Below are 27731 nucleotides of genomic sequence, written 5' to 3'. Positions count from 1 at the left end.
CATCCATCATGCGTGGGAACAAACCTCCCACCAACTCCACAGCAGACATCCACTTGACACAACACTGGGGCTTCCTTCTGAGAGCATCCCAAACAACAAACAGGATCAACCAGATATACTCATGAAAAGGGGAAGAAAGGTGCCGTTGAATGAGTTGTGCGAATCTGGCATGAGTCCACATACATGAGACACCCAACTCTCTGTCCCCTGCCTACCTGCGGTCCGTGTTGACACATAAGAATGAGGAAAGTTTCTGTTTCCCAACGCCTTTCATACCTGACAAGCACACACACACCTGCTTTGTTTGGACGTGAAGGGTGTGTCTCTGAGTGTATGTGTTTGAATTGTCCTCTGCTCATGCATGCACAATATGTTTATGTGGATGGCCAACCACCCTCTTATTCTGACCCTACGTTTTAGTTGCCAGCTGCTCCTTATTTCTATCGATGTTGCCCACCCCATCTGTTCTTTTTCCCAGCCGCCCTCTCTCTGTATAGGGCAGTACACGCCCATGATGTGCCACCCCACTCTGTCTGCTCTTTCTCTGTAGCACCCTGTTGGCACCGGTCAGGGGACAGACTGAGGAAATAATCTATGTTTACAGCGCCTGCTCATTCATAAGGGGCTGCTAGTTTGGCAGCCAGATAAAGGCCCTTGATGAGTGAGATACTGTGGAGGCCGTTGGTGGGAAATTTACGTACATGCTAATAGCACTTTCCATGAGCCTTTGGCAGAGGGAGGCAGGCAATGGGAGATTTATGGTGGTCACAGCAGAACGTCCATATGGCTTGTGTGGTAACTTTTCAAGCATTGGACTTCCCCACACAACACATAACAATGAAAAAAGTTCCCCTCCAGTGTCTGTTACAAAGGTTGTGGCTTTATTCCTCATGGCAAATGTAGCCCATTTACTTGGTATATGTATAAAGTTTAAGTCTATGTAATAAGACCTATAAAGAAACATAATTGTTTAGGCTACTGTCAACTCAGTCAACGTCAGATTTGAAACACATGTTCAATAAAACCGAGTATAGCCTACTCTCCGACAACAATACTCTCTGGTAGGCTGTTTGTGAAGTGTCCTCGAGGACCCCACAAAGTTTTCCAATTTTAGAGCCTGCCTTGTTTATCAAGTAACAGTTAACACTTAATTGGAAGTCACACTGTGCCTGGCAGCGACTGGAGACCGCAAGACTGATGGCATGAATAGATGTAACTCGCCTTATTGAGTTCACACTCACCACATCGTTTTCACACCAACCTTTTTTTCCTCCCTTTCTTGTTCCACCCGCCCCCTGCTCTCGTTCACATGCATTCCTCTCCACCTGTTGACACCGACACATTCAGCCGTGGTCTGTCATATTCTCGCCAGAGCGATAGAGATACTTCATTGAACCGCGAAGCAGAAAGAAAGGGGTGTGAAGATACGACGAGAAAGAGATACTGGTTAGAAAAGTCCCCGAACTTTTCTCATTCTAGTCGCGAAGCGAAAGCAGCCTACTATTTTGTCTCGAATTAGGCTACTCGTGGTTGGTGTTGTCAGTAAAAGGGATATCTTTTTGGATAACGGAACAAGTCTACTTCTTCATGTGTTATTACTGGAGCTGATAGAAAAGGAAGTTTTGAGCAGGTATGAAAGGTACGTGTAATGTGTTACATTTTAAAATAGTTTACGCATTGCCATGGGCTTTAAGTAGACAATGTTTAAAGTGTGACTTGTGTGTTTAAGTTGTAGCTGGGTTTTTTTGTTCAGATCTGGGCATTTTAAAACAATGAAAGTTTCGATGGTAGGTACGGTCAGCTGAGCTGTCTGACATTGCTACCACCGCTTATTGACTTATGTCGGCTCGTGATACATGACGCTATTGTGAGTTTATTGTTTGTTCTGTTGATTGAAGAAGGGGAAAAAACTATCAACTATTAATCGCTTGATTTAATTGTATCAGTGCTCTCTCACCTTTACAAACGTTCTCTCTCTCTCACTCACACACACACACACACACACACACACACACACACACACACACACACACACACACACACACACACACACACACACACACACACACACACACACATTCTCTCATTCAGCCCCGCGCGCATGTGTATTTGTGTGTTTGTGCTTGTAAGCTGTGCGTTTCACCGCGCGTGATTGTTAATGAATGGTGCCTATGTTTTTAGCAAGGCCATGGAGGCGTTAATGGAATTGAGTTGGTTTTGCATTCACTCAGCAGCAGGTTTTTCTTGTCCTTTATATTATTGCGCTTCTCCCAATTAATGTCCTAAACATTGTAGGCTGTTATTGTTGAACTAGCTCTATGTCCAAGGACTGTGACCATGCCACAAATGCATCACTACCCACGGTAGGAGAAAAGTCTCAGGGGACCATTGTAGCTCAGAGGCTGAAGCCTCCATTAGTACAGTTCCTCAGAGGACTCTCATGTGATATTTGTTGATAATGCTCCCATGTGCTTGTATAATATAAACAGAGATAGATACGAGGGAGAGAGCAGCAGTTATGGGAACAACGGTCTGTCAAACAGCACACACACACACACACACACACACACACACACACACACACACATACACACACACACACACACACACACACACACACACACACACACACACACACACACACACACACACACACACACACACACACACACACACACACACACACAGCATACTCGATAACATTTAACTCTGTCCTAACAGTGCATGGGAGTTACCCTCCCTTGACAATAGGCCACCAACTTCCACTGTCCATGCCAGTGTCTTTGGACTGCAGTTTTGAACGAGTGACCACTTATGTCTCGATAGAAGTCCCTGCCCAGTTATGTAGGATGCTTCCTGGCCTGTACGTTCAGACACCTCACTTTTCCAGTGGGTCAAATAGCACACAGACCATGGCAGAGGTCACCTGTTCCCTCTTCTCAGACCGCAGTTTTATGTTGACAGGTTCCTCGCTGTTCGCCGCATAGTCCAGATCACTGGTAGAGAGAGAGCTCCGAGATCAGCACTAGTGTGACCCAGGCACAGGCACGACCACTAGTCCACTCTCCCCTTGCCATCCCCCCTACCCCGACCCTCGGGCGTCTAGTGAATCTGGCAACCCCAACCCCCCTCCCACCCTCAGAGGTTATGGTGACGCCATGTCAGCAGAGACCAAATCAGGTCACACCATGTGAAAAGGTGTCTCACACGCACCATTATCACCAGGTATAATAATGTAGGGTAAAATAGTTAAAGTGCATGTGCTCAGGGCTATGAAAAGGATTCCGAGTGAAGGAAAATATGGGATCATTATTGTCAGGAGCTTTCGGAATTGTGTTAAAGGGGAACCAAACTAAAAGGTTAACGTCCGCACTCTCTGAAGAGTGAGGTCATATTTTGTTATTGGAAACAGGCTGTAAATAACAAACAGCATCCTGCTGAATGCGCCACAGGCTTACACTGCCCTTCAATACGTATTCTTCAGAAACACTTACTGTCTTTCTGACAGCATTAGCACAACAGGCAGTTAGCATGACATGCTTGGTCCAGCATTAGCCATACATTATGCAGTGATGATACATTGTAGAGACTTCAGGAAGGCCTTCAAGTATTGGGGCATGTGGTAATGTGTGACAGAGGAGCTTTTTGTTTTGTTTGTAGACAAAACCTGTTGTTATAGTGTTTAGACAGTGAGTTCACAACTTGGTATGTTGGTGGTGGAACGTTTAAATTGGAGACTCTCTGACAGTATGTCTCAAACTAGGGATATCTGGAGGGCTGACAGATGTATTTGAGACATGGTTAAAATTCTTGGCTCTTGTGCCTTGTTCACAATGTACTCCAAGAATGTGGCTTAATGGCCTTCTTCCTGTGTCATCAGCACGCCAAATATGCAATGTTTTTTGACCTTGCTGTCTATGCTGATTAGGCATTTCACAGAGGAATGAGTTTCATAATTTTCTGATGCGTAAAGGATAAGGATCTCCATCTCCTTGCCAGATGTTCATGCCTTTGTGATCGATTGAAATAGATTTATAATAAAAATGATAATGATAATAGTACACTTTATTTGCAAAGCACTTTTTATTCACAGAATGCAGCTCAAACTGCTTTAAATTTGGAGCATCAAACACAATAGAGAACACATTGTAAAAATACAAATACACAAACAAAACAATAAATAAAACATCAGAGATTTAGAGTTAAGTAAAAATGAGAATTCACAAGATGGTAAGGAGATAAATACAATAGTGCATACAATAAGTTACAACTAAAGCTGTGAAATAGGAAGAACCTGTGAATAGCCGCAGTAGAATGTAAAATAATGTGAAGAAATTGGCTACTACAAGATAAGTGAGTTAACTAAAAGCTCTCATATGTGTCTTTTAAAAAAGATATTTACAGAATGTGCCTGTGACGTACAGAGGCAGGGTGTTCCATAACTTTGGTAGCCTGGGTGTTCCCATGCTGCCTTGCGCGCAATTTCATTCACGCTGCTAAGGCAACTACCGCCCTATTTTTTGCCTGAGATAGGGGACCAATCACAGAACAGGGGGAAAGCAAAATTATGGTGAGCTATGCACAGACACATTTGATAGACATCCTTGGCGCCCACTGAACGGATCTGGAATTTTTTTCAAATACGAGAAAATGAAGGTCTGGTTGCCAGACCACGTCTCATTTGAGAAGTGGTAGGCGCTAGCCAGGCTATACAGTAGCTTTGGTGCATAATGGATAAAAACAGCACTTTGGGCATAATTAGAATATTACAGTTTTTTCCAATTGCTTACACACAAATTTTCAAACCGAGTTCTTTTTAACAAAATTTAAGCACAGGTATCCAAACGCCACACTCATTTTGCATAATTCCTAGATTCTTTGCAAAATGAAACACTTCAGTCAAAACAAACACACTTCAGTCAAAACAAACACACTTCAGTCAAAACATACACACTTCAGTCAAAACATTTACACATATTTGTAAAAATGCTATTAGTTGTCATTTAACAAACACAGTCCTCAATGATCAGACACTATTGCAGCCAGTTTCACACTGCAGTGATAAATGCAAAACGCATTTGTAAAAAGAAAAATGAGGAAATAGCATGTGCTATATTTTTGCCCAGACATTGTTATGTAAGGGATCATTTAGATGTCCAAAAAATAGTGACAAACCCACAACATTCTTCATGATTAGTTCGACATAGGGAAAGTGTATATAAATAGGTCTTTAAACTTGCACTTGCACTGTACAACACTGAAGACTGCTGTAGACTGAATATTTCAAGTATTTCTTTACTTTCTATACTTTCTATACTATATTTCTATACTTACAGTATTTCTAACCATAATCAGTTACAGTAATTAACCAACAATGAAATCAATTGAACAAATAAAATCTGTAGACAAACAAAAACTACTGCATAAAGTACATACACTTTGACTCTGAAGAGCAACTACTGCAAAAGCAACAAGACTGTATAGCGCACCTGAGTGATGCGTTTTCAATTTTGCTCATGTGTGCTTACACACCTGGTGGATGTGATGATCCAATTCGTTCATTAGTGTAGTCATTGGCAATCCGGGGCTTTGTAATGACAAGGAAGTAACCTCACAATCCTTATCTGTGTCTAAGGTGTGGAAATGTGTGTAGAGTTTTACAAATCACTGTGTGTAATGTTTTGCAAAAAGGGTGAAGCAGACATTGTGTGTAATGTTGTGCAAATCTGTGGAGGTGTTTTGCTCCTTGGAGTAAAATTTTGCTAATTGTGTGAAAAAAAATATTTTAGTGTGTAAACAATCGTAAAAAACTGTAACACCACACCACATGCGCACATGCACACACACGCACACACACACACGCACATGCACACACACACACACACACGCACACACGCACACACACACACGCACACACACACACACACACACACACACACACACTAGAAGAATAAAGATTGAGACTTTATACGTAAGTCAGTAGCAAGTCTGAGATCATTACGTAACTATTTGATTCATTGCTATTTCAGACAGAGATTATGAATGTGTCATTTTATAGATGCTTTAAAACAGTTCTTCAATAAGTTCTTACCCAAAACCATAGAGAATCTTTAAACATTCTATAGGCATAGGATAGTGGGTGTTTTGGAATCTTTCTCCTATAAATCAGTTTTAGATTATGTTTTATAAGATGCAGATTTGTCTTACCTTATTTGCCCTTCAAGGGTCAACCATAAAACATGGGTAAGCTACAATTACAGTCAGTGGAATGTTTATTTACTTACACTATATTCGTGTCAGCCGAAACCAAACACTTTTTTTTCAAAGCCAGGTCTTTCATAAGCCATATGTCATTGATAAGTTGCGTGCTGGTGCCCGCGAGCAGTTACTTTTGGATCGAGGTGGTGTTGGGTCAGGAGCGGGAATGTTTATGTCGGCTCATAATTACACAGTGCAGAGTGGAGAGGAGGACAGTGTGGGAGTGGAATCTCTGAGCAACAGCTGGACTGGATGACATTTTAATCACTGACCCGAGAAATGAACACAGATGGATAAAATATGTGTGTGTGTGTATGTATGTGTGTGTGTGTGTGTGTGTGTGTGTGTGTGTGTGTGTGTGTGTGTGTGTGTGTGTGTGTGTGTGTGTGTGTGTGTGTGTGTGTGTGTGTGTTAGTGTGTTTGTGTGTGTTTTTGTGTGTGTGTGTGTGTGTGTGTGTGTGTGTGTGTGTGTGTGTGTGTGTGCTGGGATAAGCTTAGTAAGGAAAGTAGGAGTATACACTGTATGTGTTGTATGTGTGTCTATGTTTACTGTGTATGTGTTGTGTATGGGGTGTCCTATTATGTGTTAGCACATGGCCTATAGTGCAGGCAGATGACCTGAGTGGAAATATTGGGGATGGGAGTTATTAGTGACGTGTTTGTTTACTCTCTGTCAGGTTTGTCTTTAGGGCTGTCTGTATCCTCAGGTGCTGGTGTTGAGGATTGAGGGTGACGTGTGGCGTGGTGTCAGCCACTGATTGTACATGCAGGAGGTTGTGTAACCCTTAACCCAGTAAACCCATGAGTGTGTGTTTACTTCTACTCTCCTAATCTCTGGGGCCACACCTCGCCAATTACTCCCTATTACCCTGGCATTTTTTTTTTTAAAGCAACAACATGTTTTATCATTTCCTTTTATCAAAACCTCACCCCTCACTCTCCTATTCTCTCTCTCTCTCTCTCTCTCTCTCTTTCCCTCTCACTTTCTCTCTCACACAGACAGACAGACACACACACACACATGTTTGCTGTCACCCACCACCCCCCTGCCTTTCACTTATGTTTAGTGTGTCCCCATCAGTCCTGGCCCTCCCTGTCCTGTTGTACTCCAAAGCTTCTCTGACCTGACATCGCTCTTGTTTGCTCAGTTGTTGCTTGTTATGCCCAACGAGGCTTTCTGTTGACAGTCCAGTGTGGACTTTACTCAGAGAAATGGCTCTGGCGGTGTCGATAGGCTATCTCTCAAGTGGACTTTAACTAAGGGTGTGTGGAGATAGCGCTCACCACCCACTCCTTTGGCCTCCCAGACCTCACCAACCCTAGCCGCCTCCGAATCGGCTGTGTCAACACACGCACGTGATCTCATCTGAGCTAATTAACTCAGATTATGCTGGGGGGGGACTCTGACTAAGCACAAAATAGATTACGACTCTCTATGTGTTCTGACGCTGATACTTTCTTTGGTCTCTGGATTAATGCCCGACAAAAGGCAGATTCACCCACAAAGGCCTTATTCAGGCAGCAGAGCCTGTTGGACACGTAGGGGGAAAACCGTCTATAAATACACCGGTGTCCTTTAAATGCATCATAATGACTTAGACTCATTCCACAATACATGATATGAAGCAGCCAGGCTTGTTGAATACAGCGATGCCGTGCAATGCATCAATCATAAATCTCGGAGCGTTTTGAGGAGTGTTTTTGCATGTGGTATATCTGGTATTGCAGAGGGAGTTAGTGAGGACTCCCACTTATGCAGTGTGCTGTCAAGTATCACAGTGCAGTTGTGTGCGTGTGTGCGTGCGTGCACTATCACTCAGCCCTGTGTGTAGCAACCACACTGTTGGGCTATTTGTTTTTCATGTTCTCAAAACACAGGCGTCATTATCTGTGTGTGTGTGTGTGTGTGTGTGTATGTGTGTGTGTGTGTGTGTGTGTGTGTGTGTGTGTGTGTGTGTGTGTGTGTGTGTGTGTGTGTATGTGTGTGTGAGTATGCGTGTTTATGTGTAGACTGTGTGTGTGCATACAGGCCTCTCTGAGCCTGTCCATCTATGTGGATATACGACTCTGGCCTCTGACACTCTAGAAACCACTTCCTCTTCTGTTCTATCCTTAACTCTTTTACTCTTCTGTATCCACCTCTCCCTCTCCCTCTCCCTCTCCCTCTCCCTCTCTCTCTCTCTCTCTCTCTCTCTCTCTCCCTCTCTCTCTCTCTCTTTCTCTCTCATGCACACGCTCCCATTCTCGCATTCCCTGTCAGAGTTTCTGTGTCAGTGTGCCAGTCTGTGTTTGGAGTGCCCCAAATCAGTTTTATATTTATCCTCTGCCGGGCTCACGTTCGAAAGCCTAATCTCCTAATAAGGGCTGAGCTGAAAGGTGGGGGGGGGGTGGCAGTGAAAGTATGTGTATGTGTGAGAGAGGGACAGAGAGAGAGAGAGAGAGAGAGAGAGAGAGAGAGAGAGAGAGAGAGAGAGAGAGAGAGAGAGAGAGAGGCACAGAGACTAGAAAGCAAGCCGGGGAGTAAGAGGGTGGGAAAGGTTCTCCACACTGTGGACCAGGAGCACATTCCCACACTCATTATGTTGTTGCTTGTGCACCACAGACAGAGAGCACGAGGGAGGAGATCTGGATGAGGGCTCTCGGAAGCTCTCAAACACACACGGCTCAATGCAGAGGAGCCATACATCAAACACAAATGCCTGTGAATGCACCTTTTTGTGTCCTTTCGGTGTCTGCTTGAAGTCTTTGTATGAATGCCAGTGCCACTGGTGACCTTTTTTTAAACCATTTTTAACCACATCACGCATTTATCCACAATCACCTCTAAGTGAATATTGTGTGTCAGGAGAAAAACATCTGACATGGTCCATAAAATCCCTGCGCAAGTACACTTTGAAATGCAACCCCTCCACTTTCTCTTTCAAACCTACTTCCCTCTATGTACTGACGATTTCTTTCTCTGAAGCATATCACTTTCAGGGAAATAGTTTCATAGGGAGATGTTGTGTACTTTCCTTTTTAACATGTTTAAGGTAGCGCCAATCAGCTATAGGATCTCCTCAGTGGATGACCTGGTCACCTGATCTCATGTTTGCTCTCAGCCATCAGCTTGGATTAGATTACTACAATATTCACTCAACACTCAGGGGCCCCCACTAAACTTTCACCCCCCCCCCCCCCCCCACCACCCCACCCCACACACACACAGCCCTTAACACACACCTCCCTCTCTCCTTATTAGAGATTCCTATGCAGAGTATGGACTCGCCCAGGAGCCAATGGGAGCCCGGCAGGAAGCCTCCATGGATCGCCCGATTGGCTGTAGGTAGGAGCCCAGCCTCCTCAGGGGCGGAGTCGGACACGGAGGGCAGCAGCACAGAGAGTGAAAGGGTGAGGAGCAAGAGGAGGAGGTGGAGGAGGAGGAGGAGACTGCATCATTTCATTTCATCAAAGAGTGTTTACTGAAAAGAAAGGAGGTCAGATAGATGAAGAGAAACAACCTGAGTGGATGTCTGCTGTCCAAACTCACAACTTTTCTCTTTCTCTCATCCTCTCAGTCCCGCACAAGACGATCTGACTCGGGTTCCATGAAGGTCGTGACCTCTCCCTCTATGTTGCAGCAGCGAATCAGAGAGATAGACCAGCAGAGGGAGGAGCTTAAGATAGAGGTGAGTGGGAATCAAAGTCTAATCAAAGTCTCTCATCTGTGTTCTTATCCGCTTATCAGGACTCTCATGGAGACAACCTCATAAGTGTTTTCTCTTTGAGAATCTGAGTCCTGTGTCTAAGACCAGGGGCCAGAGACTGTTCATTATGACGAGGTCATGAGACTCATAATGTATTTCATTAACATATACGTTGCACCCTTTGGGCTGCAACCAGAATAAGTCTCAGTGAGCTCCAGGTCCTGATTGATGGCAAAGTCATCTGACTTCTTAATGACATATACTCAAAGCAGGGCTACTGACACGCCATAAGTACAGTAAATGCACAGCTAAAACTGAACATGAGAAGTGTGTGTTTCTCTTGATTGTTTTTCATAAGGAAGGGACTATGACGAATAGAAAGTGCCTACCTTAGCTAAAGAGCAAACAGAGAACATCCTATGAGGATTATTTTGTTTAGTTAACTTATATACCCAGGCTAGTCATTAAAGAACAGCTTCTTATTTGCAGTGGTGGTCTGTGACCTGTGCTCATGTCTGTTTCCCAGTGTCCATGTCCATGTCCTGTACTTATATCTGTTCCCTGTGTCCATGTCTGTGGTCTGTGTCCATGTCTGTGGTCTGTGTCCTGTACTTATATCTGTTCCCCGTGTCCATGTCTGTGGTCTGTGTTCCGTACTTATGTCTGTTCCCTGTGTCCATGTCTGTGGTCTGTGTCCTGTACTTATATCTGTTCCCCATGTCCATGTCCATGTCTGTGGTCTGTGTCCATGTCTGTGGTCTGTGCCCTGTACTAATGTCTGTTCCCCGTGTCCATGTCTGTGGTCTGTGTCCATGTCTGTGGTCTGTGTCCTGTACTTATATCTGTTCCCCGTGTCCATGTCTGTGGTCTGTGTTCCGTACTTATGTCTGTTCCCTGTGTCCATGTCTGTGGTCTGTGTCCTGTACTTATATCTGTTCCCCATGTCCATGTCCATGTCTGTGGTCTGTGTCCATGTCTGTGGTCTGTGCCCTGTACTAATGTCTGTTCCCCGTGTCCATGTCTGTGGTCTGTGTCCATGTCTGTGGTCTGTGTCCTGTACTTATATCTGTTCCCCGTGTCCATGTCTGTGGTCTGTGTTCCGTACTTATGTCTGTTCCCTGTGTCCATGTCTGTGGTCTGTGTCCTGTACTTATATCTGTTCCCCATGTCCATGTCCATGTCTGTGGTCTGTGTCCATGTCTGTGGTCTGTGTCCTGTACTAATGTCTGTTCCCCGTGTCCATGTCTGTGGTCTGTGTCCATGTCTGTGGTCTGTGTCCTGTACTTATATCTGTTCCCCGTGTCCATGTCTGTGGTCTGTGTTCCGTACTTATGTCTGTTCCCTGTGTCCATGTCCATGTCTGTGTCCTGTACTCATGCCTGTGTTGTGTTCCCTGTGTGCTGTGTGCAGCTGCAGCTGGAGATTGCGCTGCTGCAGGGGGAGCTGCAGGAGGAGCGGGAGCATCTGCGCAGGCACACGCAGCAGCTACAGCCCCTGCAGGAGCACAGCAGGCAGAGGAGCACGCAGAGACAGACCTCCAGACAGAAGGTGGGGCTGGCCTCCTCCCTCACACATCTCCAGGGCTTGGTCTAAAGTCAGCCATTTGCACTCATCCAAAGAGTTTTCAAGCCCAGGCCTAAACAGTGTTAAGAGATTGGAAGTTCTTTATGAGCGGCTGCATGTATTGAAAATGTGTTATGTATGTATTGACTTGGTAGGTTTGTATGTTAATGCTGAGCCTGTGACAAGATCTGTCTTGTGAGGGCTCAATAGTACTCCCTATCTTATCCTATTTGTGGAGGTGTTGTGGAGAGAGAGAGATAGATAGAGATAGAATGGATTGAGGACAGCATGATAGCAGCACGGTGTGTAATTATTACACAGTTGTTTACCATCATGTTCTCTGACAGTTTCAATCTCTTTACTGCTAAGCATAACTTGTGCATCTCTGATCTAGTTTGTTTAACCAACTTTCCCTTCTACAGTTTTCAGTTTTCAACATCATGCCAGCACATTTACACAGCCATTTTCTCTGTCTGTGTGTGTGTGTGTGTGTGTGCGTTCAGGAGCGTGTGCGTCTGGAGGAGGAGCGGGAGCGCGTGGAGGAGCTGAGGAGGAGGTGCAAGGACCAGGAGAAGCTGATTCCCTCACAGCCTGAAAGCCAGAGAGAACAGCTGTTACTCCAGCTGCAACAGGTAACACAAACATTGGTGCAGTTACTGTATATACAGTAAATGTATGTACAGTATGTCTGTGTGTGTGTGTGTGTCTGCATGTACGATCACGTGTGTGTGTGTGTGTGTGTGTGTGTGTGTGTGTGTTTGTCTGTGTGTCCATTTTTTCTTCATTCTCCATCCACGTGACTCATGTCGCAGGCAGCATTTTAAACCATCCTCCAATAAGTTGCGGCCTCAGTCTGTCAGTGAAACGTCATTTTCAGTTGCATCTCTTACACAACATATTGACAGCTCCAAAAGGGTGTCTGTCTTGGCAGTAATGCAAGAAAGCATGATGGTGAATCAGGAGGCATTAGGCATGATTCCCAGGGAGTCAGTGCGGCCTGTTTGGGTCCAGGCTCAGGGAGGCATGCACAGCTGATTTGCGGAACAACGAGAGACCTTGTCCCTGCCTCCCTTGACTGCTGTAGCAGAGCGCCCATTCAGAGCACGCAAGATGCAGTCTAGCACTGGCCTCTAGAGTGCATGTGGAGCATGGACGTGTGCCTCCACTACATATGAGATAGTTATAGGAAGGAACATTTCATTATGGATATGCGTTTAAGGCATGGTTCTAATCTATGGTGCTTCAAGAGGAAGCATTACGGTTGTCCATTGTCACCAGTGTCATTGCTAAGGCAGCACATGTTTGATGGTTTGATAGAGATGTGGTAAATGTTTTGTAATATGCTGTCATTTTGGAATGATAGCACATGTGCTTTTAAGACCAATTCACACGTCTGAAATCTGTGTTGGCCAGTGGTCTGCTCCTCAGCCTTAAAACAGATGTTGGTTTCTCTCACTCGCTCTCTCTCTCTCTCTCTCTCTCTCTCTCTCTCTCCCCTTTATTCTCTGACAATATAAATATAAATACAGTAAGAGTTAGTGGGGCTCAGTGGAGAATTAGTCCCCTGGCAGGGCTTCCGTGTGTGCAATGCCACTGCTGAGCGTGCCTGTGCTCTGAGTAATGGCCGGAGGCTGAGACGGCTTCACCCTGGGAGAGGACATGGCAACCACACCGCTGGGCTATTTGTTTTCCATGTTCTCAAAACACAGGCTTTATTATCGGTGTGTGTGTTGTGTGTGTGTTGTGTGTGTGGTTTATCTGTGTGTGTGTGTGTCTGTGTGTGTGTGTGTGTGTGTGTGTGTGTGTGTGTGTGTGTGTGTGTGTGTGTGTGTGTGTGTGTGTGTGTGTGTTTGTGTGTGCGTGTGTTTATGTGTGTGTGTGTGTGTGTGTGTGTGTGTGTGTGTGAGCATTGTGTAAGGTATACTGTATGTCTCAACCTGATGTGTAGGGGTTCAGTTACAAAACCATTGTTCTCCTGAGCCAGTTCATCATTCACATACAGCACATGTCCCCACAGACAGACACATACACATAGATGTCAGGCACACCCACACAGAGAGAGAGAGAGACAGAGAGAGCAGTGGCCTGTCTTTCTCAGGCGTGAGTTTAAGTACCATGTTTGTGTTTGATGGGCTAGTTTAGTTGTGGATGTGAAAAAGAAACCTTTCAGCCTTTCAGACATCTGTTGAGTTGTAACCCCCCCCCCCCCCCCATCCCACCCCCATCTCTGTCCCCTCATTATTTTTTTCTCTCTCTCTGGCTTTCTGCGTTATCTGTCCATCCCAACCTCCCTTCTTCCTTATCTTCCTCCCTTCAAATTCTCCCTCTATCCCGGCTTCTCCCTTTCTCTCCTTTCCTTTCCCATCCTTTTTCTTGCTCTCCACCTTTCTTTCCAATCATCCTTCTCCGCCCCCTCTCTCTCTCTCTCTTTCTCTCTCATTGTCTCACAATGATGCAGTTAAATACATGAATACATAATTATTGGTTTAGTAGGCCTAAAGGAGCGTTAAACTTCTCTTTCTGCCCCCTCTCTCCGTCTCTTTCACCCCAGGAGAAGGAGGCCGTGGAGGTGGCCGCGCGGGCCTTTGAGGACTGGGAGTTCCATGTCCTGGAGCAGGAGAGTGGGATCGACTGTGAGCTAACGGAGAGAGAGCAAGAGAGCGAGAGCGAAGGAGAGGTGGAGAGGGATGTGTCCAGGCAGCAGCACGCTGTCAACGCTGCACAGGTGGGTTGAGATGGAGTGACTCAGAGAGAGAGAGAGAGAGAGAGAGAGAGAGAGAGCGAGAGTGTTTGTGTGTGTGTTTGTGTGTATATATATGTTTGTGTGTTTGTGTGTAAGAGAGAGAGAGATTATATATACAGTATATGTGTGTGTGTGTGTGTGTGTGTGTGTGTGTGTTTGAGTGTAAGAGAGAGAAAGAGAGAGAGAGAGAGTGTGTGTGTGTGTGTGTGTGTGTGTGTGTGTGAGTGAGAGAGAGAGGAGGACATGGTCAGAAATCAGTTGCCAGTTAGACACAGAGCGGAGTTGAGCTTGTTAAACTGGTTTATTTCTAAAGACCCAATTATCCGTTGGCACAGCAGTGACCCCTGTTGCAACCTGTTGAAAACCACAATACTGGAAAGTCCAGACTTGTGTGCCTGTGAGATTTAGACATATTTAGAAATATGTTGGTGTGAGACTGTGGGGGGGCGGGGGAGTTTGGGCATTTTTATGGGGAGTTGGAAAGCCATTGTTGTGTTTCCAACATTGCTAATATCAACACACACACATAGAACAAACACTGACTCAGACATGTCTTGCTCTCGGAAGCAAGGGTCTCAATTACAGCAGAAACGGACAGCACAGACAGATGGACTGACTCTGTTTGTTTTTGTGTGTGAGTGTGGGTGTGGGTGTGGGCGCGGATGTTGTGTGTGTGCATTCATATATGTTTGTATATGTTTGCGTGTGGTGGGGTGGGGGCGGGGGATGCAAAACTAAGTTTAAAAAAAACATCCTGTGTTTCTGATGTGGTTAGTGGTACGATGTATGTTATTAAGTCTCACATGGGTAGTGCATAACTGGTTCATACAGCCTGACCCCTGATTCAGATCAACATGTTTGGCTAGGAGAGGCTCTCACATAGAAAATAACTCTAAGGGATAGAGGAATAGAGGAAGGATAGAGGGATAGAGTGGAATGAGAAGAGTGAGAGAGAAGCTGGGTTTGAGAGTGAATTAGCTCCCCTATACAGAAAGATTGGCAATGTGGAAGGCATGACAGACAGATAGAGAGTGATAGAGAGAGATAGAGAGTGCTAGAGTGAAAGAGAGCGATGGAGAGCTAGAGAGTGGCGTGAGTGGAATGAGAGAGGATGACAGGCTGGGCGTGAGCGTGAGTTAGCTCAGCTGTACCGTGGCCTTGCTCCCGTCATCGCCCATTACTCTTCACCTCTGTGTCTGTTCTGTCCATCTATCTCGCTTCCTCTCCCTCTCTCTCTGCCCTCCCCCTCTGTCCATTTCTCTTTGATATTTGTGTGTGTGTGTGTGTGTGTGTGTGTGTGTGTGTTGTTCTCCTATGACACGACTCTTCTCACCGTCTTTCATTCTCATTCTTATTCTCAGAAATCATCAGCATTCTCTCCAATAAAAACACAACACTGATGTTGTTCAGTTCTAGGTTATGTTGAAAATCATTGTGACTGGTTACTTCCCTATGTGATATGAATGAATTATAACGTTGAAATTACTTAATGGACTGTTTTTGGTTAAGTTTGAGATATTCCACATCCCTTCCCAGCAGATTGGCACATCTGTATTCATGTCAGTGTAAAACACACTTTAAAACTTTTATTGCTGTCACAGCCACAAGAATTTCTTTCTGTGTGTGCAATTCACACATTGGCCATTTGGTGTCTCTTTACAGTAAATGATCATTTGCAGGGTGAGAATTGTACAACAAAGTTATTTACGATTTTGCAGTAAAATTATTCACAGCTTGTTATTCATTGTGAGTCTTTTCTTTTTTTCTCTCTTTTTTTTCAAACTTACTCCATTTTCCTTTCTACAGGAACGGGTCCAACAACTGGAGAAGCAGCTGAAAGAGATGGAGAGAGAGAAGGACAAACAAATGAATGCACTACGGCAGGAGAGAAGAGAGCTTCTGTATGCATCCCACAAGGTAAGAGACGCTGGCATAAAACTCCATGAACACAGATTTGCAAAGTATGGTGCAAGAAATGCAGCATTTGAATGTCTAACTTCTGGACTTGACTGCAGAGTATTTAATTAAAAAATAGATCAATCTTTTAGATATGACTTGAAATATCCAGCTGTTAAATATCAGAATTTGCGCAGGCCTTCCATGTTGCAAGGAGAGAGGGAGATGGAGTGAGTAGAAAAGGAGGTAGAGAAAGAAAGATGGGAGAGGAGAAAAAGAGGCAGAAAGAGAGAGAGAGAGAGAGAGAGAGAGAGAGAGAGAGAGAGAGAGAGGGAGGGGAGAGAGGAGAAGGAGAAGAAAGTCAACCACAGAGTTCAAGTGGGCATAGCTGAAGGAAAGGGGTGGAACAGAGGCAGTGTGGAGCTCAGGGAGGAGGGTTGCCCTGAGACACGGCGCATGCAGCGGAGAGAGAGAGAGAGAGAGAGAGAGAGGAACAGAGAAAGACAGTCAGGAAGAACGAGAGGCAAAGAGAGCAAGAGAGCGTCCGATGGAAGATAAGCTTGGGAGAACTCTGAAAGTGGAACACAGGCGGTAAGAATGGCATATCTCCAAAATACACACACACACACACACACACGCGCGCGCACTTATAAGTGCAGTGTTGATTTGTAAAGACCGCATTATGTGCTGGGCAGTGTGTGCCTGCTCTCTTGATTAAATTCTGTCACCGAGCTGCAAGGGACAGAGAGATAGAGTGAGTGTGAAAGAGTGTGAGCTAGAGGGAGAGAGAGAAAGAAGTGGAAAGGAAGGAGGGAGTGGCAGGAGGAGGGGAAGATGGGGTGTTTAGGCATGTGAGTGTGTGTGTGTGTGTGTGTGACCAGTGTGTGAGCCGGCTTCAGCACTGTCTGTTCATCGTGAGCTAAACGGGCAAAGTTTGCACTCCAGAAGAGAGTCACATGTCATGTTTGGACTTAAGAGTGTCTGTGAGTAAGAATCTGTGTGTGTGTGTATGTGTGTGCATGCATGTGTTTGGTTCATGTGCCTTGTGTCAGTGGCAGTGCGGTTGTGTATGTTTGTGTGTTTGTGTGTTATGTTTGTGAATGTTTTGTTCATGTTTATGAGGTTTTACAGTGAGGAAGAGAGAGAGACATTGGTGCATTTGTGAGCTTGTGTTTGTATCCTGTACATGCAGAAGTGTGTTTGTGTCAGTCTTTATTTGTATGAGAGGCATTCTTTCTCTCTCTTTCTCTCTTTCTCTCTCTCTGTGTGTGTGTGTGTGTGTGTGTGTGTGTGTGTGTGTGTGTGTGTGTGTGTGTGTGTGTGTGTGAATAAGCTAAGAATGGACCAGACAGACAGGGGTTAAGCATCAGACCGAGTATGTCTGTATCGCTCATGTGTTTGTGAGTCAGGGAGAGGGGGGGAGGGACAGGAGAAGACTGAGAGCGAAAAAGAAAGAAAGAGGGAGAGAGAGGGGGAGAAGGAGAGAGAGGGAGAGGGAGATGGGCGAGAGAAAGAGATTGTGAGTGAGGGATAAATGTTTAACTCATTAGCGGAGAACCCAGCTGGCTGAAATGACTTCTCCATATGGGCCTCGCAGTATCTCTCGTTGTCCTGTGACTCGGGCTTTTGTCTGGGAGTGTGTGTGAGGAGTGTTTAGATATTCTCCGCAGCGTTTCATCGGGACGTTGTTTTATGACCCCTCTCCTCTCCCCACAGTACACTCAGGCAATGGTCAACATATCTGTCCATGTTTAGCTAGCCATTTACAGTATCATCTGGGACATGTATGGCACCACACGTTCATAAATAAAAACCAAACCGATCCCATTATGACTGTATGAAGTGTCCCTCATACAAATACTACCCTTTCAAAAGCTTGATATACAGACTACTTTCTTATGCTTACTTTTGTTTAATTTGAACTATGTTAAAACTAAACTCGATGAAATGGAATTAATTTTCCAGTTTCTCCTTTTTCTCACCTGACCTTTTCTCCTCAGATTTTGAAAGAGAAGAAGGCGCTCTCTGATTGGGCCAACATCACCAGCTCCACCCCCTGCATGATGTCGATGTCCCCACTGACCATTCACAAAACGGCACAGGTAAGCTGTCAGGTGGCATTCAGCCATACAATGCCTGCGTTGGCTCATTATAATCCACACTGCTTCATGCAGGTTGCAGTGATGAGACAACTCAGGTGCTGTTTATGTCAAGGGGCCTGTGATTGATGTTATGCGTTTACCAATAACTCTCTGTTGTTGACGGTGTTGACCAGGAGACCAGCAAGGAGACAGCCAGTCTGCCCCGCAGGCGTCCACCTCACCGGGGCAAAAACTCGGACAGACCCCTCTCAGCTCAGGGTGAGTGAGAAACCTCCATCTTAAACTCTATATCTGTATCAAAGCTGCGAGTAGTCTCTAGTTTGTGCTGAGATGTGTCATTTGTGGAGCCAGGGAACATGTTGGACATGACCATAGCCCGTTGAATATCATATTTTACTGTATGTGAATGTGGTGGAGGCAAACTGTGGATGTGGCGTCAGCTGCTGTGCAAGTCATAGTTGTCTCACACTCCTTAAGCAAACTGCCAGAGTTTACAGAGAGCAGCAGCATCACGGAGCCTCTATTGTCTCCCACTCAAAGGACCCAATAGACAACAGGAGGCCAGGGAGAAGTGGAATTATCTCAGAATTAATCAACAACATGCTTGATAAATGGATGCTATCATTACTCTTCACTATCCGTTCATCAGCATTAGACAACTCCGTTTTAGTGTGTTGTTCACGGTCTGGTAGGTGAGGGCAGGTGAGTGCGTTTTGAAGGTGTGTTGTGAAATGAAGGGCTGTTAAGTGAAAGCAGGACATACCGGATGAGCCAGTAGGGCGACTGATGGAGCCATGGCAGCAGTTCCAGAGAAGAGCAGAGGGATCAGGAGTGCTGTTCTAGCATGTTGTCCCTTTCATACTCGTGGTTATATCCAGTCACCTGCCCCTACGAGTGAGTCGGTGTTGAAAGCGTTCTGTGGGAAAGTGGGGAGGTAGAGTGGAGGAGGAGGGAGAAGGCATCTGAGGGAAGAAAACGGGTAGAAATGGAATGAAAAGAGAGAAAAAAGGATTGGCATGTGACTGTGCATAAATATTTAGACATGGTCAGTGGTTGTGGGAATATGTCATGGTTTGTGCACTGCATAAGGCAGAGGAGATCTCTGGTAGAGGCCATTGCTTGATCATGGCAAGCTTGGTGTAGAGGTGGATTCAAATGTGTCCAACAGAGGTGGATGTTAGAGGCAAATGCCCAATGTTTGAACTTTCAGATTTGAATGGTTTTGTGTAAGCCTTTCCAAATTGTTTGACTTAAACTGTATCCCTAGTCCATAGCATTCATGATATTTCACTGAGAACTATCTCCTCAGACAATTCTTGGGAGTTCACCAACTTTTGGTGCAGCACGCCACACACACACTCATACACACTCACTTTCTCATTTTGCAGTTATCGGGAGGATGCATGGCGACGGCCTCACCCCGGAGATGCTGACCCCACCGCGGCCGCTCTCCTCCACCTCCCATCGCCACAGCAACGGTCACGCCACCAACGGCCACCGGCACGCCCACAGCCACACCAACGGCTTCCTAACGCCCTGCAACAGCGCCAGCAGCTCGCGGGCCCCCAGGTGAGCTCCGAACCAGGGCCGCCAGACCCAGGGTCTGCACACGCCATTATACAACACCTGCAGATATCATTTACCTGCCGAATGACTTCAGTGCGTGCTGCACAGCACGGCTCGGCACGGCACTGCACTGCACGGCAGTGCTGAGCACACGTTTATGGGCTTGGGATTGCACCCAGTGAGAAGCGCATTGGTGTCATCGCTAAAGAATGGTGAAGGACTCTTGCGTCCAAAATATGAGGTCACAGGTGCTGGACCCAGACTGCGTTCGGAAAAGAAGGATATGTGCCGACTCTTTGGCTCTCATTTGAGTGATATGATGACGTTCCCAAAGGTCTCCATAAACAGGTTCATCTTTTCAAATGAACTCCCTGCCCGTCAGTTTATGCTGTAGCAAAGATACAGCCACTATCTACCTGACTGAGGTCCTCATAGCTCTACAACAGTTGTCACATATTGTAGTCGTAGTGTGTAGAAACGGGCTGATTTTTTTTTTTTTTTTTTATCAGGTCATTTATACTGTGTTTGGTCAGCTGTGGTTAGTGAAAGGTGAGAGTTTGTGGTTAATTTTACCATCTGTTGGGCACGTAGCTTGAAATGCCTGTGTGGTGAGTTTCAGCACATTGTGCAGGGGTGTGGAAAGTGATTGTGCACTCTATCTTAATGAAAACGTAATTTAAAGCTTCGATGCATTTCCTGCTTGGCTTTATGACAAGGTCCCATCAAAGTCAAAGAGAGAAGTAGAGCAGGTTTTAGTACAGCTGGCGGGACCCGACTGCAATCATCTATTTGTGTTTCTAGTTTTTTGAAACCACAGTTACAGGAGTTGTGAATCCAATCCATTATTTAGCCAAATGAAAATAGCCTTTTTTTATCTTGGGTACCAATCTCACTAGTGTAGAATATCATCAGCACTGGAGGAATGTATGTGTAGGCAAAGAGATCGGAGTGAGAGAAGTCTCTGTTAGCTGCATTCTCAGAGTCACAGTGTGTTTGTGCATTAGTGTGTTTGTGTGTTGTCCACATAGCTCTCCGTAGCATTGGTATTGCACATGGACGACTAACTGTTCTGTTATTTAATGCCTGGTTTGGGGGAGATTTATCAATTAAAATGTCAAATAATCAAAAAATTAATGTGTACTTTTGGATGGGTGGATGGATGGATACAATCTGTGCTATTATATGTTAAATGTTTGTGTGTGTGTTCCTGTTTGTATAGTGTGTGTGTGTATATATATTGTGTCTGTGATTACATAAGTGCATAATGAAGCTGTTCCTTGTTTTGCAGTCCCAGTTTAGGTCTGCTTGACCTTGTTGAGATTGAAAGGAAACTACGCGAGGCAAAAGCCGAGAGGGAGCGTTTACTAAGGGAAAGGGTGAGTCTCATTCTTTCTTTCTTTATTTGTTTTCTTTTTCATTCACTCATGGCTGTTCATCTAAAGAGATCTGACGTGAGATTATGGTCTCATATTGCAATATGACCTGTCACTAGTACAATGAGCTTACCTGACCGTACCTCAGACAAAAGACCATTACGATAGAGCAAACACACTTTATTTACAGGTTATTTAAGTGATCATAATGTAGGACTGTTTTGTGTGTGTGCGTATGTGTGGATGTCTGTGTGTGTGTGTGTGTGTGTGTGTGTGAGTAGGAGGAATGGCGAAGGCAGACTGTAGAGGAGAGGCCTCGGAAGGATGTGGAGTCCCTGAGCACGGAGGGAGATCAGCCCAAGTGCGAGGTCATGGCAGAGGCAGACACAGAGGAGCTCCCACTCAGCGCCGCACTCCCAAACTCCCCAGAGGTAGGCTACCTACTCCTTCTCTCTTGCTTCCCTTTGCTCCTCTCCCTCTCTCTCGTCCTGTCTGGCTTATTCGTTTGTTTCTATCTTCTCTCTCTCCTTTCTCTTTCAGTTATTCTGTCTTTTCTTTCATTACTCTCTGTTTCTCTTTTCACTCATTCTATTCTTATTTTTTTCTCTCACGTGCTCTTCTTTTTTCTCTTTTCCCTTTCTCTATCCCCTCCCTCTATCCTTCTTTCTCTTCTCCTCTCTGTTCTTCCTCCTGCCATCAGTCCTGCTATCCTTTGGTCGACTCCTAATTGATTTTGCGTGTTAAATGTGTTTGTGAAGCTTGGCTGTTCTGTCCTGAGAGGCCGCACATGTGCTGTCAGTCTGTTTGGGTCATCAGTCTTATTGTGTCCAGTTTTTACTCAGCTTGTTAAACATCCGCGTGATGTATATGAGAAGGATAATAATAAATAAACTCTCCTCATGTGCACTCAGAGCTTTAGTCTTAGCGTTAGCTTAGCTAGCAGATGGAACCTCTCTGAGTGGATTGGAGCACAATCAGGGCATTCACCATTAGCTTTAGCCTTAGCCTTAGCTTAGCTAGCAGATGGAGCCTCTCTGGGTGGGTGGAGCATGCTAAGGGCGTTCACCATTAGCTTTAGCCTTAGCATTAGCTTAGCTAGCAGATGGAGCCTCTGAGTGGGTGGAAGCACTCAGGGTGCCATCCTGGTGCACATCTGATCAGCAAATATTTACATACACAGAAGACCGACATCAGAGCAGTCAGGAAGTCAGCACACAGCCCTCCCTTTGAATGAAAGGAAAATAAAAACATTTTCCCCCACTGTCAACTGTCTTTTTGCGGTTTTGAAGAAGTGCAAGTGCAGGCAATTTTATCCAAGCAGTTAGCTTATCCTTATCTGATTCAACGATTAACTGTTGTTGATGTGAGCAGATAAACCAGTTTTGTGAGATAAGACTGAGAGATAATGCAACGGATAATACACTAAAATGATAGCAATCGTTTCTTAAAAAGGTATTGGCTTCAGTTCAGATTGACTGTGACTGAAGTCTGCTCAGATAGTTCAACAAAGAAGGTTTTGTCTCTCTTCTTCCTAGCAAGGAGTTCCTCTATCCTTTTCGCCGAACTTTGACCTCCATGCCCATGTTGAGTCTTTGGGCCACGGCATAGCCAACTGTTTGGGTGTCCGGCTGTTGCCACGGCGTTGCGGAGGCTTCTTGACCAAGCGTGGTGGGCGGGTGAAAACCTGGAGGAGGAGGTGGTTCCTCTTTGACCTGGACCATCGAAGATTAGCCTACTACACTGGTGAGAGCTGTGTGTGTGTGTGTGTGTGTGTGTGTGTGTGTGTGTGTGTGTGTGTGTGGGTGGGTGGGTGTGTGTGTGTGTACATGTATGTGTGTGTGTGGGTGTGTGTGTGGGTGGGTGGCTGGGTGGCTGGGTGGTGTGTGTGTAATTGTATTGTGTGTACGGTGTTGGTGGATGGGTGAAAGATCATTAGCCTACTACACTTGTGAGAGCTCTGTGTGTGTGTGTGTGTGTGTGTGTGTGTGTGTGTGTGTGTGTGTGTTGGCGGATGAGTGGAAGGGTTGTCAAGAGTTTTTATGTAAACACATCTGCATTTCTATTGTCTATTACAGGGCTCTTCAATTAGCGGCCCGCGGGCCGGATCCGGGCCCCGAGATACTTTGTAGTGGCCCTTGAAGTGTTGGCTGATGTTGTATATGAGCAAATCCTTATGATCGGTAGAGACGTAAATAGCTGGTGGAAAACACGATAATGGAGGTGCAGTGATAGGCTACACTGCGAGTAGCGCCTATAAATAATGTTCTGTGTGGTGCGTTGCCGTTGTAGGCTACTTTGTTACTGGATATTATACAAAGAGGTGCGTTATTGCTTCGTTTTTACGCAGCGTCACCAACATGTTGACGTGCGCCGAATCCAAGCTGTTTTCCTCAAAGCATGAAGCATTTTTGGTGCATGAAATCTCACCGGTAGTGTGCCTCTCAAGTCCAAGCAGATCCTCGCGAAAACATTTGCCACTCGTAATGTAGCTATTGGAGGAAATAGGAGTCGGTTTAAAAGTTTAACTTTGGTGGCATCAGTTCTGTTGCATGCTCTCACTCGCTCTGAAGTCCTGCAGCCACTGCACCTCAGCCAATTGCACGTAACGTTTTGACCGAGTTGAACATAAGCTCCATCTTAGCTAGTTTCAACGTAAATTGCCACTACGTTGGAGTATTATAAGCTACTAACATTTTAACGGGTTGCACCACGCAAATAGTTTCAGTGTGAAACTAATACACATCCATCGCCTTGATGTCAAGTCCACTGTAAGTAACATTGATTTGTGAACACGTTCATCCAATTTAAATGGTGGAAACGTTAAATGTATGTTGAGAAGAGTTACATATGCGACCGATTACGCACATTTAATTCATTTAAACACTGTTTGAAACCTGTTTGTGCCCATTGGAAATTGTATGGACCAAGCAGTTACTGCGCAAAGCTCAGATTCCATTGCTGTTAATGTTATCACAGATTTCATATTAGCCATAGCAATGCAGGTCCAGTGTCACCTTCCCAATGCCTACCACTGTGGTAGTCTGGGCCTGTGGCAGAAATATTCCCAAAACACAAATACAACAAAATAACCACAAAATATTTATGCTTTTACAAAATGCAACATATTAGCAATATAGATCCAGTGTCACCTTCCCAATGTTGGCCTACCACTGTGGTAGTCTGGGCCTGTGGTGGCAGAAATATTCCCAAAACACAACTAACCACCAAAAAACGATATTATCAGAGAATGTCTAATAAGGGACGGGCTCTGATATGCATTTACAAAATGCAACATTTGAACACCCATATTGGTGCTGTTGTAGTTTATTGTATCTGCATTTGTACGTAATTACTCATATTTCAAGCGGTATTTCTCCGGCCCCTCAGTTGTGATACTTTTCATGAACTGGCCCCTATTACAAACTAATTGAATAGCCCTGGTCTATTATATTCATTATGGCCTCTCTTCTCCCTCTCTCTTTCTTTCTGTGTGTCCATCTATCCACCTAATCTCTCTTAGACCAAGATGAGAAGAAGCTGAAGGGTGTTATCTATTTCCAGGCCATAGAGGAAGTGTATTATGACCACCTACGCACAGCCACCTCAGTAAGTTCCTTAATTATTGTAAATCATTGATTTCCTAGTAGTGTAAATGGAAACACACAAGTGTGCATTGTATTCTACCTTAGTGGATTTGACTATATCAGCTCCATATGTATACAATATACAAATACAAAAGCCATAGACCAGTTGTACGGTATTTAATTTGAGAAAAATATATAGTATACTTGTTTAACATTGCTCATCTGTAAATGATAGCTAAATATTCTCTTACTCTCTCTCTCTCTCTCGTTATGCCTTCCACCCTCCTTCCTACTCCGCCTCACAGTCTCCGCGACCAAGTCTGACGTTTTGTGTGAAAACCTATGAGCGACTCTTCTACCTGGTCGCTCCCAGTCCCGAGGCCATGCGGATCTGGATGGACGTCATAGTCACAGCGACAGACGAGCACTGCAGATACTGACAGGAACTCCCAACCACGGACAAGTAAAGGGGGAACCGTCCAACCCTCTGAACCTCCGCTAAAGCCACCCACGGTTTGGACCTTGTCGGCCTACCAAGCAGCTATCAGGGACCAGCGGCCTCTCTGAAGGACAGAGCGAAGTCAGAGGCCGTCTCAAGACCTACCAGCGTCAGTCTGTGTTTCTGCATTTAACATGTCTACACATGCAGGTCTCCATGGGGCCCGACACAGCTTCTTCTCCCTCCATTTTAAGTCTGAGAGGACAGAGTGCTGCCTGCCGCCATGCCCACCCCCACACCCTTCACTTCTCTGGAAAGTCCCATTGGCATTCCACAGGGTCTTGGCATAAAGACGTCACAAAAATGCAGAGACCTTCGGGACTGAGGCTCCAATTTAGGCACAGGGTGAGGGAGCGTAGAGGAGTCTGGTGCCCGCTGAGAGGCCTCAGGCTGGCATTTCTGTCTGTGGCAACATAATGCAAGGGCTGCATTGAGGGAGAATGACCTCATCATCGACGAGGAAGAATGTTATGAGGAGACATGTTACAGAGTGCTGGATGGAACGAAAACTCACACAGGAAGCTTCCAGCTACTTTGCTGATGACATGAACTGTCTGTGGTGTGGTCAGCCTGTCAAACGAGCCCCGCGATCATCATAATGAATGTGGGGATTCAGCTCCCTCTAGTGGTGCTGCCAAACTTGATTTTTTTCCCTTTAAACTACGAAACACTACAGGGGGGATTCCAAATACGTGGTTTAGTGACGAACCTGGATAAGTTCACTCAGAGAAAATGGTAAACCTCCTACAGCAGAGCCCTATGACATTGTTTTGTACATTGTATGGAGAATGAGTCCATACAGCTCTTCTATTAGGAGGTTTACCACTTAACTTAACTTACACAGGTTTGTCACTAAGCCACATACATGTACTTGGAATACCTCCCAGTGCATCTCCACTGACAAGATCAAGGTCTGTTCGGTCTCTACAGTGTCTGTACAGTTATACGTTTTATTATTTTATTTTGTATTATTATTATTATTATTATTATTATTATTATTATTATGTTGTTGTTGCCGATGATTATGTTGTTGATAGGCATAGTTATTGTTGGTGTTTTTAAGTGTAATAAAAACTTGTGAAAACAATGTAATGATGCAATCTCTTTGTGATTTAAAATCTCACAATCACTACCAAAATAGTGGTGGGGACAGTTTTAATCAGAGAAGTGGTAGACATGTCCCCACACAGTTCCATGAATAACACCCATGATCACTGTAGACAGGGGGAAAGGCTAATGTAAGAATACAATAATCAAATGATACGCATGACATCAGTACGATCTCTAATTAATCCATGTGCCTCATCCATGTGCCTCTTCAGTGGGTTTCAAGATGCTGGCACTGACATCAGCTGAATCAGGAACCAGCAAACAAATAGGAAATTGCTCAAAAAATGAGGAAAACTCCAACCTTTACAACCTCAACTAGGACACCAGTTTTCATTGTGAATGAATAATGTATTGTAGATACTGTATTTTTTTTTTTTGTAAATTATTAGCCCCCCCTTGTGAAATCAGACATAATCCTTTGTTTATACATGAAAATTACCATTTCCAAAAATGTGCATAGCTTATATGATTACAAAAGAGCAAAGACAGCATGCCCACAAAGTTTGATGATATTTTTTACTCATTCTCTGATTTGTGACAAGAAAAGGAAAAATTGACATGTTCAAAATTATTAGCCATCATCTTTCTTTTTCATGATCCAATGCACCCAAACAAGACTCTCTGTGCCTGAGACAGCAGAACAGCCCCATAACATGATGCTCCCACCGTCATGCTTCACTGTGGGAACTGTATTTTTATACATAGGCAACATCCATGTTAGTAGGGGAGATTATGTGAAAAATCGTTACACAGCGGATAAAAGCATGAAATTTGGTAGATATGTTCCTTGGGTGATCCTAAGACATCCTTTTTTGTTGATAATCCCCCCTACTAGTACCCAAACAGCTCCAGTTTAATCTCATTAGACCAAAGGACAGTTTTCCTGAACTCATTTTTTGCTTTTAAATGTGCATGGGCAAAGTTCAGTCTGACTTTGAAGTGCCCCTTTTGGAGTAACGTTTTTTTTTCTCGGCCGATGACTTTGGAGGCCTCCACAATAAAAAGCCCCCGCTGCTGTCTTCCTCAAGACTTCAACCCCAGAGGTCTCAAGGTCAGCAACTATCATTTTGACGGATGTACGGGGATGCTTGCGAACATCCCTGATGATGTATCTCTCTAGAGATTGAGATATTTAGCATTTTCATCCACACTTAGGTTTGTTATGCACAAATTTGGAACTCTCTGTACTTTGTAATGATGCCTTGCGCGGCTGTTCAAGAAACTGTGAAGCATCTAGAAATTACAGTATAGTTTTCCCCCATAGTAGGCCTCATTGATTTTCTTTCTGAGGTCCAGACTGATTTCTTTCATCTTCAGCATGCCTGTAAAGGCAGTCCCCTCTCCGGTGTTC

The 27731-nt window shown here is 44.9% G+C and overlaps 1 protein-coding gene across 2 annotated transcripts; it reads left to right on the top strand.

Annotated features, from left to right (window-relative positions):
* Positions 1–1328: 1328 nt before the first annotated feature.
* phldb3 (pleckstrin homology-like domain, family B, member 3) lies at positions 1329–26362 on the top strand. Of its 2 annotated transcripts, none has more exons than XM_062538575.1 (15): positions 1329–1630; positions 9500–9648; positions 9816–9926; positions 11355–11492; positions 12011–12139; positions 14059–14232; positions 16057–16167; positions 18147–18248; positions 18422–18506; positions 19637–19817; positions 21103–21190; positions 21469–21618; positions 22723–22930; positions 24708–24793; positions 25077–26362. In XM_062538575.1, the coding sequence occupies exons 2-15, from the start codon at positions 9508–9510 to the stop codon at positions 25209–25211; spliced, it is 1839 nt and encodes a 612-aa protein (XP_062394559.1). In that variant the 5' UTR covers positions 1329–1630; positions 9500–9507; the 3' UTR covers positions 25212–26362. The 2 variants fall into 2 exon arrangements, with proteins under 2 accessions (XP_062394559.1, XP_062394558.1); XM_062538574.1 differs by having other exon boundaries at positions 1329–1639.
* The last annotated feature ends 1369 nt before the right edge of the window (positions 26363–27731 follow it).

This window comes from Sardina pilchardus, chromosome 6, assembly GCF_963854185.1.
Source record: "Sardina pilchardus chromosome 6, fSarPil1.1, whole genome shotgun sequence".
NCBI classification, from domain to species: domain Eukaryota; kingdom Metazoa; phylum Chordata; class Actinopteri; order Clupeiformes; family Clupeidae; genus Sardina; species Sardina pilchardus.
Note: the sequence above shows the minus strand (reverse complement) of the source record. Positions and strands in the feature narration are given on the sequence as shown.